The following is a 16,002-nucleotide window of genomic DNA, read 5'->3' on the forward strand; positions in this document are numbered from 1 at the left end:
TTATAATAAATTATATCATACGTGATGTTTTTGACACGCATTATTTAGAGCCCGTTTGTATTGGTGTCTAAAAAAAAAAATTATGTCTTCCTTATTTTAAAAGTAATTTTTACAAAAGTTAAAGCTATTTAAAATTTTAAAAAATATTTGATTTTTGAAAAAAAAAATTAGCTTTTGACTTCTACTTTTTTTAAAAGCTAAAATTTTTAGCTTAAAAAAAAACAGGTTTTTAGATTTTTTTTTTATGACTTATGCTTTTTTAAAAAACAAGCATTCAAATAGAATTTTTTCAAAAAGTGTTTTTTTTATAAAAAAAAAGCAGGAAGAAAAAAATCATCCAAACAGGCTCTTAGTAATAATGAGAAAGGTTTTGCTTACCAAAAAAATAAAATATGAGGGAAGGCTTTTTCTTTACTTCTTTGATCTTCTAATGATCATATTACTTTCAACTTTTTATATTTCTATTTCAATTAAAGTGTTATCATTTTGCTTTCTAATTGATTAGTTTTACTTTTAACTTTTGTTACGATAGAATAATTTTACTTGAACTTTATGAGTTGCAAAATACTATTTATTTGCATCACAAAATAATTACTATGGGATTAGTGTTTAATTTATCCTTTTAAAAGGCATATATAGAATTATGTCATTTTAGTCAAAACTATTATGTTTTATGGTGAGATAATTAATATAAATCATGGTGGGAGAAATTGAAGGTTTTTTAATTTAAATATTAAATAAAAAACTTTAATTTTAACTAAAATGAATGTCCTATAAAAGGACAAACATTTTTCCCTATTTTAGTATTTCACCTTTCATAATGTGTTGTAGTAAATGCTTAAGTTGTGAAAATAAATAAAAAATTGATTTCAGAACAGTAAGATAGCATGCACACATGCAAGAAAACAATCACACATCGCATGTTGATTCGTATGATTTAATAGTTGAGTAAATTTCAATAAAAATTTGTTTTAATATTTTTAAGCTTTTAATTTTACAAAAAATATTTATTTAAACTTTAAATATTTTTTAATTAAATATCAATGAAATAGTAAGATGCATTTTTTATTTTTGAATTATTTATAATGCTAGAATTTGTTTTACTTCTATAAATCATTATTTGGTAAGTATATATTGTGTTATTTTACTTATTTTCTATTTATTTGCTATAAAAAAATTACTTTAAATCCAGGTTAATCAATTTAAATCAATCAATTTTAGTAGTTTCACTCATTTATGCATTGACATATGAAGTAAAACTTTTCATTGGAAAATTTCTGTAGAATTTTGCTATTTATATTTTTGTGCTTAATTATAGGAAGGATGAACTCAAATGGGGTAAGGTTGCAGCTTTTTATGTTGAATTATAAGATTACGTATAGAAATTCAAAACTGACTGAAATTATTTCTTAACAAATACATTAGCAGTTCAAAACTTACTGAAATTAAATTATCTTGTGCCAGATCAAGCGAATAGAAATTCAAATTATTAGTCTAGGTGTCTTTGAGTTGCAGCTTTAGGTTTAGTTAGGGTGACTTGATAATAACGAGAATAAATAGAATTGAGAAGATGAATAATTAAGAGTGTAAATGAAGCAGGTCAAGGCAGACTTTAGCCGGAATGAGCTAAGCCTATGTAAATTATTTTAAGTTTGTCTTAATTTTTTAGCATGATACAAGCCAAATTATAATAGCTTTGTTTGACTAATTTTTTAAAAATAAAAGTTTTGTCTGATTTATCAAGCGTACTAAGCCTTACAAAATAATATACTGCACTCTCTAAAATATAGGTTATAATTACTTTGAACAACAGTTGAACACAATTCAAAATATTGATAATTTGACTATGTTTGTTGAAAATAAAAAGCAATCAATTGAATCCAATTATATTAATTTTTAATATAAAATTAAATTTTATTTTAATTTAAAATAAATTAAAAATTTATACACACATATATATACAGATATGTGTGTGTTAAAATGAGCACAAAGTTATTTATTTGAAGACTAAATAACCATGATATTTAAATATAAAAAAATAATTACCAAACATGTGGAAGTCAATCAAATTAAATAAAAATAATTTCACAACAAAATAATTAAATAAATAATCGTAGACATAAACACATGCCCAACAAGCAAGAACAAGATATGTATACGCATATAACACCCATAAGTCAAATAATATGTTATTTTTTAATGAAAATTTTGAAAAGAGACAATTTTGTCAACGGGAGAAAAAAAGGAAAAAAAAGCATAAAGAATAATTACACACTATCAACTGCGAAATTGAGAGTAAATGGTGAGCAATGGATGACTTAGAAAGTATGAGAAGTTGAGAAAGGACAGAAAAGTAACGAAATTTGACTAATGAGAGAAGAGCAATGATGGCGAAGGAATTACGGTTAAGAAAGAATGTGTTTGTCAAGTGATAAGAGAAAAGATTGTGAAAAATTAAAAAAATTATAAATTATAAATTTTATTTTAATAAAAAATAACAAGATACTATTTTATTAAAAAATAACAAGATATTATTTTATTAAAAAATAAAAAAATGTTATTTTTATTAAAAATAAGATAAAATATTATTTATTAAAAAAATATGAGCCGAACCTGAAGGCTTAAAAGGCCAAGCCTGCTAAAATAAGCTTATGGCCTGATTTTTAAACAAATATTTTAATGAGCTTAAGCTTGTACTACTTTTAAAACAAGTCAAGCCAGGTCAGGTCAAAGACAAGACAAACTATAGTCACTAGGGATGGCAAAAACGAGCCAACCCGTCCTAAATGAGTCGGGTTGGGTTGGCCTAAATAAGCTGCCAATCCGACCCGATACAACCCAGACCCAAACGAGCCAGCCAGCGGGTCAAACGGGTCAGCTCGCGGGTTGTGTATTTTTTTTTAATTAAAAAAAAAATAAAAAAAAATAATATGACTGTATTAAAAAATAATAATAAGAAAGATGAAAGCTTATATTTTGAACTTATAAATAAGGGAAAAATGTTTATACTTTAAAATGATACAACTTACATCCTTTCACTCTCACAAAGAGGTGGGACCTATACCTTTATTTTTTTTTGTCAACTCTCTCTCCTCCTTTATCTATCTCTTTCTCTCTCTTAAAATGACACAACTTTACATCCTTTAAAATGACACACACTTTTCCCTATAAATAATTAGCTTTTCCAATTAGAAACTTATAAATTTTATTAAGAATAGGGTAACATTTTGGTCCATTTGTATGTTTATTGCTGTCAAGTATTTTTTTTTACCGTTTGATTTTATTTAGCTTAATTTTGATCAGTGGAAGATGAAAGCTTACATTTTGAACTTTAAACTTGTTTAGTACAAGTCCATAAATAAGACTAGTTTCACAAAAATCAATTTTTTTGAGCCAACTCGCGAGTCAACCCGCGAGCCAACCCACTGGCATCATTTCGAGCTAATCCGCGAGCTTTTTTTGAGCCAACCCATGAGCTTTTTTCCGAGCCAACCCGCGAGCCAACCCTAACCCGGGTCGGGTCGGGCTGGGTTGAGTTTTCTGGCTCGTTTATTTTTTCGGGCCAACCGTAACCCGACCAGTTTTTTACAGGTTGAATGTGGGTTGGGCCGAGTTGAGCCGGGTTGGCCCGTTTTGCCAACCCTAATAGTCACTAACCATTCACCTGACTCATTTAAACCTTTATGAAGATGTATATTATCCCTCTATAATGCACTGACACTGACACGAGATACGATACGATACACCGACACGTTAATTCTAAAAAGTGTCATATTCTGACACGTTGGAACACGTTTTGATATTACATAATATTTTTAATACATATAACATCCCATAATAAGTCATATAACCAATCAAATATTCAAATTTTATAACACAAATATAAACAAAAATAATTTTTCATACTTTGTTAAATTTTCATGTCAAATTCATAACAGAGAAAAATTGATTTATAAATTATTTTTTCATGTTTAGTGAATAAAATAAAATGTAGTTCTAAAAAAAACTGTATCGGAGCGTTGATCGCGTGTCGAAAATAGTTGACTGCATGTCGAAAAAACGTGTCAGAACATGTCGAAGCGTTGACCGCGTGTCGGAACATGTAAGTGTCCGACACACATTTTTTGAAAAAATGAGTGTGTCCATGCATCTGAGTTATCTCTTATGAAGATGTATATTATTATATTTTATTTCATAGATATAAATGAGTACAATATATAGAGAAACTAATGGACTTAAAGAAGAAATCCAAAGCCTAACTCAAATCCTAATTTTCCAAGATAATTATAATAATTCTAACTGGGTGCACCTCTTAATTTACTTGGTGTAAAAAGTTTAGAACATTTTTAGAGGGGCCATTAATTTATTTTAATAGAAATCTTATGTCTATTGAAAATTCCATTCTAATCATTTTTCCAATTATTTGACTAATGTACTACAACGAGGAGAATCAAGCTCATATTCAGTCCTTCTTTGAGTATTTTGTTGGTAGCTTTAGAGAAATATTTCGGGTTGCTTGGGTCTTCAATTTCAACTGGGGTTATTGCAGGCATAATGTATTTTTATCTAAATAAGGTTTCGTTAGGAGTGATGTATGGTTTGTTATGGCTACAGAACATTTTTGAGTTGCGTAACCCATTCTCCTTTAGCTTAATCCAACCTTTTCTTCTATCCTTTTGTGGATCACTTATTTGGTACCTTTAGTGTGGTGAAGAGCCTTTATCAAAATATCAGCAAGTTCTCCGGAGAAGGAATGGAAAGGTTCGAATACTGCCTTTTGTGATGTGCTAGCGGAAAGTGAATTAATCTCTATGTATTTAGTGCATTCATGAAAAATATGATTCGCTGCAATGTCTAGGCAGGTTGATTGTCACAAAACAAAGAGATAAGATATTGTTATTAGGGGAAGGATATTGTAACAACCAAGTTATGTTATTATCATGTTACTACTAATTAATCTCACCGTTAGATCGATTATGTTGATCCAACGGTTATACTTCTTTCCATCTTTATATGATTATGATTCCCCATATGTAAAGTGAAAGTATTAATATGGAAAATCATAACCATACAAAGGTAGAAATAAATATAAAGTATTAAATTTGAGAAATCATGACCATACAAAGATGGAAATAAATATAACCGTTGGATCAACATAATCGATTTAACGGTGAGATTGATTGGTAGTAACTTGGTAGTAACACAACTTGGTTGTTACAATATCTTTTCACTTGTTATTACCAATTAGTGTTATTACCAATGTTATTATTAGTTTATTTCACCATTAGATTGATTAATCCAACAGTTATATTTATTTATATCTTTGTATGGTTATGATTCACATTAAATATGGAGAATCATAACTATACAAAGGTAAAAATAAATATAGAGAAAAAAATAAGATTTTTAGAAAGTTAAATCAAAACCGTTGAATCAACATAATCGATTCTGACGATAAAATAAACTAGTAGTAATATTAATAATAACACTAATTGACAGTAACATTCTCTTATTTCTAATTATTTATCATATTATTAAATTATTATTTTGGGTGTTTGGGAAAACGAGTGAACCGGGAATCTCAACTCAAACTGCACTCTTTCAAAAACTGAAACATTTTCTCAGCAACACTGACAGGAACACACGCGAAGTAGTACCAAAAATGTGTTGGATTTGAGTTTTTGAAGAAAACAATGAAATGATAAAGAAATAATATGGCACGCGAAGTTGTTACTACTTGTTTGGTTTCTTTAAAAATTCATGGATCCCCATGCAGTTCAACTGATTCCATCGCTGTCTCGAAACACAGTGCATATAAACAATGGTTTTAATGTTTCAAAGGGTTATTTATATTTGCTCCCAAAATGATATTGTTTTGAGTTAAAAAATTAAAAAATTGTAATAAAAAAAATTATTATAATCCTGATATAAATTATAATTACAAAAATACCTTAATTTCTGTCTCAAAATGACGTTATTTTGGACTCAATGTAGATAAGTTATCTATATTGACTTGTAGAAAAAATAAACCCCTAAACAATTGATCGTCGCTTTCATTAGGGGTATTCATCAACCGATTCAAACCGCGGCGACCGAACCAAAAAATCGATAACCGAATAAATCGAAAAATCAAAAATCGAAAAAAAACCCGCAAATTTTAATTAGATTGGAGCGGTTTTCGGATAGGTTGATGAAAACCGATCCAATCCAAAGCGATCCAATATATTAATTCTCCTCTACCTATTTGGGCTTTTTCCCAATCATAGCCTAAAAATTTCTAAATCTAAGACCCATTAACCCATCAACTAAATAAAAAAAAAAAAAAACCTAGTCACATCTTATTAACAAAATTTTATCCGTATAGAGTTTCATATCTCATTGCCAAAAAAAAAATTATATTATCGTTTATTGATGCTTTTATATTTCAAAAATAAATAAATTACAAAGCCAATATATACAAAAGATGTTATTTGCACGATAATTATGAAACAGATTTTAGGATTTTCAAAAAACCGAAAACTGATCCAATCCAAACTGAAAAAAATTGGATTGGATTAGATCGAATTTGAAAAAAAATTCAAATCGAATGGATGATTAGATGGTCAAATCGAAGGGATTGGATCAGATGATTTTTGCTTTCAAAACCGATCCAATCCAGACCGCGAACACCCCTAGCTCTCATGCTTATTTGTTTCACAGATAGGATATTGTTACTATTAATTAGTGTTATTATTAATGTTACTATTAATTTGTTTAATTGTTAGATCGATTATGTTAATCCAAAGGTTCTGATTTAATTCTCTAAAAAATTTATTTCTTCTCCCTATATTTAATATTTATTTTCATCTTTGTATAGTTATGATTCCTCATATTTAATACTTTTACATTAAATATAAAAATAAATATAATCATTGAATCAACATAATTAATCTAAGGTAAAACAAATTGATAGTAATATTGATAATAAAAATATCTTATATCAAATAATAATAATAATTTAATGAAAAATATTTATCATTTTGAATGACACAAAGTTATGTCATTCTAAGTATTTGTCTATTTCTCTCTTAAAAATGACATAACTTACTTATTTTTTTTATCAACGTCATTTAAAATCACAAATACCAATCTCAATAATTTATTATGGCATCTCACGTAGTGTTACTGTTACAGAAGCAGACACGCACGCATTCACTCAAAGTTTCAAACTTTCAAAATGTCAGTGAAGAGAAGATGGTGCCAACCAGCACTGAACTGAACTCCAACCAAGAGAGCTTGCAACGTTGTCGTAACTACACTTTCACTTTCCGGTGAGATTTTTGCTACACATTGCTGTTTAGCTCTGAATCTCAGGTGGGTTTGGTTCTTTTTTTATTTTTATTTTTTTTGGGCATTTTTTAGTGTTTTTATATTGCTAAGTTTGAATGCAACAACGGGTGTTTTCTCTCAGTCGTAGAAAAATCTGAACTTTGCTACTTTTTCTTACAAAAATACCTCTTTTATTTTATTTTTTTAATCTGGGATGTTGTTACATACCACCACTACCAGGTTTCTTTGCCTGGAATCCCGGTTCTGGCTGGGTAATTGGGTGTGTGCAATGTGGCTAGAAAAAACCATCTCATCAAATGTATTTTGAGTGTTCTTCTTTTTCAAGATCTTGCAAATTGCTTACTTGTTTGTTGAAGCAAGGTTCACTGTTAGATCGCTCTGTATGAGTTCAAGGTTTGATCTTTACTATGGAATGCCCAAACACTAAACCTATGAAACCCAACTCAAATATATCAGAAATGGTATGCAAGTTCGCCAAAGTTTGTAAATTGAAATCTATTGGGGTGTTCTCCTCTGAAATCCCCAATCTCCATCATTTGCACAAACCCATTTGCAATGAGGCCCCTCTGAGTGAAAACAGCAGTGAGGAGTTCACATGCAATGACCAGAAAGTCCATCCCCAACCCATTGATGTTCCAAGCAAAGATGATTTCTGTGCTGATTTGGAGATCATGAAGAAGATATTTGATGCTGTTTCAGCCCTGAAATTAGCATACCTTCAGCTTCAGCAAGCTCATATCCCCTATGACCCACAGAAGATTGTTGCAGCTGATGACTGGTTTGTTGCTGAGCTTGAGAAGCTTTGCAACTTCAAGCGTGAATATAAGGAGAAACAATGCAGGAAAGCTCATTTCAATGCTGCACGTTCTGATCTCTTGGTGGATGAAATTGTAGCAAAAGAGGCATTGTTGGGGAAGCTTAAGTCTCAAAATAGTGCTAAAGATTCCGAGATTCTCCGGTTGCGGCAAGAGCTCCAGGATTTGGAGATGGGGAATAAAAATCTGACAGAGAAGATCAAGCAGATAAGTTTGGAAAAGAGGAAAGCAAGTATTTTGAGTGTTACTAAGTTCCAGGATGTCTTCAAGGATGCTTCAAAGTCCATCCATGATTTTGCAAAACCATTAATTAGCTTGATGAAAGCTTCAGGTTGGGACCTTGATAGGGTTGCAAACTCCATTGAGAATGCTGCTGTTTATTCCAAAAGGCGTGATAAGAAGTATGCTTTTGAGGCCTACATTGCACGCCGAATGTTTCATGAGGTTGCATTAACTTCTTATGATGTGAGTGATATTATGAAGTTTGATGACCCAATTGATGCACTGATGGAGAATCCAGATTCAGATTTTGCCAAATTTTGTCAAGCAAAATATCTTCTTCTTGTTCATCCAAAAATGGAAGAGTCATTCTTTGGCAATTTGGATCACCGAAGATTCATAATGAGTGGCAAGCATCCAAGAACACAATTCTATCAATTATTTGCAAAAATGGCAAAATGGGTTTGGGTTTTACTAGGATCTGCTGTTTCAGTAGATACTGATGCAACCCTGTTTTCTGTGAACAGAGGAAGCATGTTCTCCAGCTTGTACATGGAATCTGTTGAGGAAGAAAAGGAGAGTGCAATTCTTTCAGACGAAGAACGAGCCACCTACAAAGTTCAGTTTATGATCACGCCTGGGTTTAGAAATGGACAAATGTTGTTGAAGTCTCGAGTTTATATCTCACAACATCCTTCAAGCTAAATGGTTATGGCCCTTTTAACTGGTATAATTCAGCTAACAGAACCACATAAATTTTTGTACTAGAGTTCTTTTAATGGTACCTTAGCTAGTCAAGATAACAATGACTACTAGGTTATGCTAGAACCTCCATCCACCAGCTCTATGTTTGTAATCTTTCCTATTGATTAGAGACCTGATATATCTGATAGTTACCATGGTCTATAGTTTTTTTTACTGCACTGTATTTTCTTTTTCCCTTTCAAATTTCTCTACAAACTGTAAATAGATGCTTAACTAAAACTGCCTTTCATGGATTCACTTTAATCTGTTTCATGGTCATAACTCATCAATGGTGGAACACTTTATTCTTGGCATTTTTGTAAAATGCTATCCTTTTTCAGATTCAAAAGGATAATAGAATAGAAGAATTTGGTATTTTTAAAAAATGTCAAATTGCAGCTACTTTCATGTTTGCTTTCATATTACCAAGTATATACAACAAGTCTTAAACCTTCATCCTAAATAACAATCTTAGTTATTGCCAAAATGATAAAAAGAACAAAATCTGAGTTCCATGTTTCAAACCAAATCAAGAGTTGGATCTACATAAGGAGAATTCCATAGCTATAACCATAAGTGCTGAGACTTGAGAACAGTCTATTATTTCCTTAAAACTGAGGATGAATAATTCGATGAGTTTGTTTCGTAAAATGTTTCATATAAACGGCATTCATAAATTGCATACATCCAATTTTATGAGAATATTAAACTGAAAACAAAAGTAAAAATAATAATGAAATTCAGTATCTATTTACTCATTCACTCTAGCTCCTTAGGCCTTCACTTGGAGCATTCTTGGTCCTCGCTATGTGAAGAAAACAAGTCCTTGCAGAGCTCTCCATAAAATCTAGAAACTAAATCAATGAAGACAGGGCACTTAAGATTCTTCCAGCAATATAGAAGTTCTTCCACGTCCAACAAGTCCCTTGTCTTCCCTTCTTCTACAATCATCTCCACCAAATAGTTCTCAAAACTCCTGCATGCATCTTCCACGTCTTGGTTCAAAGCTTCCCTTTTGTCTACATCATGAGCCTTTCCATAAGCAGGGGTAAGTGGTGATGGAAAGATTGGAGTTTCATGCACCTTGGAGGGACTCCTAAGGTCTTGTAATATATCCACCGTTTCCATGTCTTTAGATTTCTTTGGGGAACGAAACAATGATAAAAAAGAAGACATTGGTTTTGTTGGGAAGGCCTTTGGGAATTTGGACTTGTGAACACGGGATTTAAGAGCTCTTATAAACACAGGCTTCTTGGGTTTAAATCTGAAGAAAAATAATAGTTTTTTGCATGGCTTGAAAAGCTTGGATTTAAAGACACCCAATGCTTTGCCTTTCATCTCTAATAAGTAACTAAGAGAGGAGTGTTGTTGAAGAAAGTTGAGTGTACTTTACTAGGATGGTGGCTTTTTTGCTTCTGATTACTCTTAGAGAAGTGGATGTTTGTTGAAACCAAGGTTGTTGTAACTCAGAGAGAGAAAGAGAGAGAGAGAGAGAGAGTGATGTTGGTTAGTTAGAGAGAGGGGAAGTCTATATTGGTGCATTGAGAGGATTTGAGGTCTTTAATAAGTTGTGTTACTTGTGTAGACCCAAGTTGGTGACTGGTGAGTGTGGGTTTCACGTCTTTGAGTTATGGAATTGAATAAAAATGGCATACCAATAGCATGGATGTATTACTATTCCCACACACTGCACGCGTTAAGAGAAGCAGGGCTGTCTTTAGCTGTACCATAACCTTGATTTGAAAATGCATATATTTTATATTGTTATAAAATTAAGAGGGAGAGATGAGAGGGATACATGTTACAAGACAAGTGAGAGAAATAAGAGAAAAGACAAAAAAGAATAAAAGTTATGTCTTTATATAAGACTATATACATAATAAAGGATTAAGTACACTTAAATATACTATAAATGTGATGGTTACAAAATACATCAAAAGTCATAAAAAATTGAATAGTAGTTCACTTAAATATTTTACCACGTATATATTACCTTTCTCTTGCATATATATGAGTATATGCTGAATTCAATTAAAAATATAGTACAATTCAGCATTACTCTATGACTTCTACAATAATATGTACAAAGTATGATGAAAAATTGTGTAAATAACACGATACATTGTATGTTTGATTTAAGCTATGCTTATTTTTGTGAATTTTTTTTTTTTTTTTTGCACAAGTTAGTCTTGCTAACTTTTTTAAAAAAAATTAATAAAAACTAATTTATTTTGAATTTTTATTTCTATGAAAAACTTATTCAGTTATCATAATATGTTTCATATTTTATAAATAAAAGTATTTTTTATTTTCTAAGGAAAGAGTTAAATAAATGAGCTCATAATCTTCTTGGAAATGTTTAGCTTCTATACCATGAGATCGATCAATTAGGTGAGCGATTATTAGAGGTAGTGGAGTTGGTGACCAAAAGGAGTTTCGGCTTTATCTTGATTATTGTCTCTTATTTTATTTAGTTTCCATGGCATGTTGCTAATGGACACAACAAAGAGAATATATGTAGATATGAGACAAGTGAAATCATTATATTTAACTACCAAAGTTACTTTTCAGTGAAATTGGGGAAAAGAATAAAATGGAGAAATAAAAAAATAAAAAATAAAAAAGGCAGCTTAACTAGGCTATAAAATCAAATTATTGGAAATAGGCCCAATACTCAATGGGCTATAAAATTGGATTCATTGACCAAAAATATTGGGCTTAAAATAAAATGTTGACTTGTCAAAACAAGCTTAATCACTTGCATACAAGGCATGGTCATACAGTCGTGGGAGTGGATTTAACTTACGCCCAACTCCAAAACAAGAAAGAGGGGAACTATTTAGTCTTTAACCATTGATTGAAATTTAAATGTTAAAACAGGAAGAAAAAAAATTGAAATGTATTAGTTGGAAATCAGATTAAAAGAAAAGAGTGAATTCTTAAATCAATAAGAGGGGTATAATATTGCTACCAACTGTTCCAAGGTTCTATTTATAAATTCTTTTTGTTAAATTAAAATTCCTTGATAACAATTAATTACTATCGCAATATAAGTTGATCAATATTTATGACATTACATAGTTCACTAAACGGGTTAGATTGGGCTTACGAAGCTTGGAATGTTAATGGGTTTAAAACTATAGGCTTATATTGGGCCTGTAAGTGGAGGACATGCTATCTGCCCATGACCAATAGTAGCTGGACATGACAAGGTGCTACTCATTTTTTTTAATAAAAACAACATAAAAGAAAAAGAAAAAAAAAAAAAAAAAACGAATCTAATACTTTGAAAGATGGTTAAGGCAGCACTAGGCATGTGGGGGGTTATGGATAAAAAGGCAAAGAAATCCATCATTCATAAAGCCAAGAATTAGGGAATAAATGAATCAGCACCTATAAATGGGGCTCATATGTTTGCTGAATTCATGATTACTTGTTAAAGGTCAAATATATACACATACACCAGACATAGCGTGGAGAACCAGATCATGATTTTCAATCCTTCAATTGCCAGCAAAAATGTTGGCACGCATAGCAGTCCAGACAAAACAAAGAAAAAATGCGTAAGCAAGGAAGGAATGCAATCTTATTGCATAGAGTAATAATGTCTTCTTCTAAACACTGCATAGAGACTTCAACATCAGAGTCCAAGAGTAGTCCCACGATGAAAATGCCCATGATCCATAAAATGCTTTTAGCATGCAACTTTTTAACAGGATTATAATAACATACTATGTATCTTGGATGATAAAATTTATGGTGTGACAATTGAGCCAATGCAGTCAATAGGTGGCATTTTAGAGTTAAATTTTGTCAAAAGACATTTATTTTCCAAATTCAAATTCAATTAACCATACAAAAATTGTCACATTGTCACATATTTTTTGGGCATCTCCTTTTGGCAAAATGGTGAATAGTGTGTGTTACGAGAAGTTTCTTGCACAACTATATCACACTTATTACTCTTGAATTGATTACTTAGATAAGCATCAATATAGAAAACTAATAAAGTTGTGGTAATATAAACAGTAAGAGCTTTGTGCATGTTTGCTGGTAGCAATGATGAGAGAAAGTTATTTGGTGGACAAACTTGGTCCCCTAGCTTTCATGCTGGGACTTTTGTAGTGGACCACCAACTTTATTTTTTCCAGTTAAAAACCAAGTTTTCTGGCTTTATACATCTTCCATTTCAGCTCATATGAATGCTAACACTTCTGAGGTACCACAATAAAGAAACACTAAAACTGAGAGAGCAAAGGTGTGTGTGCTTGAGGCTTATCTCTGATGGGTAACAACAAGTTCAAATTGTCAGATATGATACCAAATGCTTGGTTTTACAAGCTGAAAGATATGAGCAGATCAAGGAAGAGAAATGGTTCTCATGTTATGAAGAGTAAAGTGTCCTCACCAACAACATCCCAAAGGTCGCTGTCAAGATATTCACATTATTTCTCCACTGAACCAACCAGAGCTGGTAAGCTATACAACACACCAATTCACACCAAAGACTTGGACATACCATTCACTGATTCACCAAGAAGGTCATCCAAAAGAAGGGCTAGGAGAAAAACCATTTACAAGCCTTCTCCCAATGTTGTCTCTTCCTCTTTCGTAGCCAGTTCTAGCTATGATTCCACAAATAATTGGACTAAGCCATATCAAATTCAGTCACCAGACTATGATGTGTCTTCCATTGAAAGTTCTTCTGAATCTGATCACCATGAATATGTCTATTCTGAGTCTGAGTGTGATAGCTTTTCTGTTCCTGACTTGCTTAATGGAATAGCCTCTAATTGCAGTTGCAGAGTTAGCTCTTCAACTAATGACATCATCATTGACATGAACAATGAAACCTTCCCTGGGAATTCTGAAAAGCTGGATGGCTTTGATACAATTTCACAGCTAGGTCTTGCTCCAATATTGACAAAGCCAATGAAGTTTGATGATAAGGTTATTGAAGCCACTGAGTTGAGAAGTTCAACTGAATTGGATGAGCTGCATGCTGATCAGTCTTTCTCCATCAAAATTAGCAAAGAGGAAAGTAGTAGAACTCAAAGAAGGCGAAAAAGCAGTCATATAGCTCGGAAGCCCTCTTCTAATTCAACAGGCATAAAGCTTAGAGTCAATTCTCCAAAACTAGCAAGCAGAAAAATTCAAGCCTGTGCAAGAAGGAGTGTATCATCCAGTGCTAGCAAAGCTTCAAGGAATACAGACTTTCCAGATGGCTTTGCTGTTGTCAAGTCCTCATATGATCCACAGAGTGACTTCAAGGAGTCAATGGTGGAGATGATTGTGGAGAACAACATTCGGGCATCAAAAGATTTAGAGGACTTACTTGCCCGCTATCTTTCCCTGAATTCAAGGGAATACCATGATCTCATTGTTAAAGCATTTGAACAAATTTGGTTTGACATGGCTCAGCTCAGAATGTAAAGATTTTAATATTATCTATGCATGTTGATAGTCTTGTTACTCTCTTGATCAACTTCTGTTCTGAACTATCAGGAGGACTCCAAATTTGGTATCCTCATATAAAAAATATTCTCAATTTTTTACAACCTGAAATAAGGAGTTTGTTGTCGAGAATAATTAATCTTCTCACTTGCTTCAGAGTTTTACTATGGATTGTGATAACAATCTATTAGTCAAAATCTGTAGCTGGATGACCTGATAAGTATAAATTAATCATTAAAAAACTTGCTGAATTCCCTTGTCACTTCCATATCAAGGTTGTCAATGTTATAGTTGTTTGAGTTCTTCTATAGTGTCAAATGTGAATTAAATATCTTTCTTTGAAGATTTAAGAGAAAAGTTCACCAATGCCCCTGTGGTTTACTTCAGAATCACTTATGCCCATGTGGTTTTTTTCTTATCACATATGCCCCTGTGGTTTGTAAAAGGGTATGTTTTTTATCACATATACTCCTGTGGTTTCTTATTTTTTACAAAGCACATGGGCATATGTGATAGAAAAAAAACCACAAGGGCATAAGTGATTCTAAAGCAAACCACAAGGGCATCGGTGAACTTTTCCCAAGATTTAACTATGTCTTGATTATTAGTAGAAAGACTGTCATGCAAAAATAGCTGGTACCATCCAGTGTTCCAAGTTCAAGTTTTTTAAATTCTTAAGTTGCAACCAGCCATACCAGACTCCATAAACAGAAAAACAAAGAAAACAGTCCTCTGTATATGTAGTTGTGGTGTTTGAAAAACTAATCCAATTGTGGCAAAGTTAGTTCTGTAGCATAAAGAAGCTACTTAAGAAAAATAAAATGAATAAGTATTTCTTCAAATAAAAACATGATATTCATAACACTCAAATAAATAGGTATTTTAATGATTATTCTTCCCAAATTCTTTCTAGAGTCCCTCATTAAATAGGAAATTTGTGAGTCAAAATGTTTCTAATGCTTGTCCTGGCATCATCAAACCATATAACCAGATTTTTTCTGTGATCCCATAAGAATGAGATGCCTGAAATACCATCAAACTTGGACTGGAAGAAGCAACAACAACACAAATAACGTTTAAGGGTTTGCAAATTGAGACTTGTAGCAAGTTGTCATTTCCTTGCACAATGGTATTGGAAGTTGTAACAACAACAATTAGAGAATCAAGTGATCTCATACAGTTTAAGGATGCTGACATGTCATGAATCAATGCGGTAGGCATGGAAAAAAAAACGTCAGCAAACATTGTCAATCAAAACGTTGGGCACAGTGAAAAGCACTGCACAACGTTAATGCCATGATGTTTGCAACTTTGCATATCAGGTCATATGAAAGGTGGAATGAAAGGTCCTCATAATGTAGCTCTCTTTTTTAGCAACGTACTAATTAATAACCCTCAATGACGTGAAAATATGATAGGCCTTCCCAAAAAACTATGACAA

At 31.9% G+C, this 16,002-nt stretch overlaps 3 protein-coding genes across 3 annotated transcripts; 2 read left to right on the plus strand and 1 right to left on the minus strand.

Annotated features, from left to right (window-relative positions):
* Window positions 1–7,787: 7,787 nt before the first annotated feature.
* On the plus strand, window positions 7,788–9,068 carry LOC133310450 (protein GRAVITROPIC IN THE LIGHT 1). The gene has a single exon (XM_061511387.1). It carries the CDS (start codon window positions 7,788–7,790, stop codon window positions 9,066–9,068), a length of 1,281 nt encoding a protein of 426 aa, XP_061367371.1.
* Window positions 9,069–9,887: 819 nt separating this feature from the next.
* Window positions 9,888–10,445, minus strand: LOC133310451 (transcription repressor OFP17). Its single transcript, XM_061511388.1, has one exon. It carries the CDS (start codon window positions 10,443–10,445, stop codon window positions 9,888–9,890), a length of 558 nt encoding a protein of 185 aa, XP_061367372.1.
* A 2,745-nt stretch (window positions 10,446–13,190) lies between these two features.
* Window positions 13,191–14,554, plus strand: LOC133310456 (transcription repressor OFP4-like). The gene has a single exon (XM_061511392.1). The coding sequence runs from the start codon at window positions 13,392–13,394 to the stop codon at window positions 14,538–14,540; it is 1,149 nt and encodes a 382-aa protein (XP_061367376.1). The 5' UTR covers window positions 13,191–13,391; the 3' UTR covers window positions 14,541–14,554.
* Window positions 14,555–16,002: the final 1,448 nt, after the last annotated feature.

Source organism: Gastrolobium bilobum, unplaced genomic scaffold, assembly GCF_033153095.1.
Source record: "Gastrolobium bilobum isolate Gb01-03AN ecotype WA unplaced genomic scaffold, APGP_CSIRO_Gbil_v1 utg50887, whole genome shotgun sequence".
In the NCBI taxonomy this organism is placed as follows: domain Eukaryota; kingdom Viridiplantae; phylum Streptophyta; class Magnoliopsida; order Fabales; family Fabaceae; genus Gastrolobium; species Gastrolobium bilobum.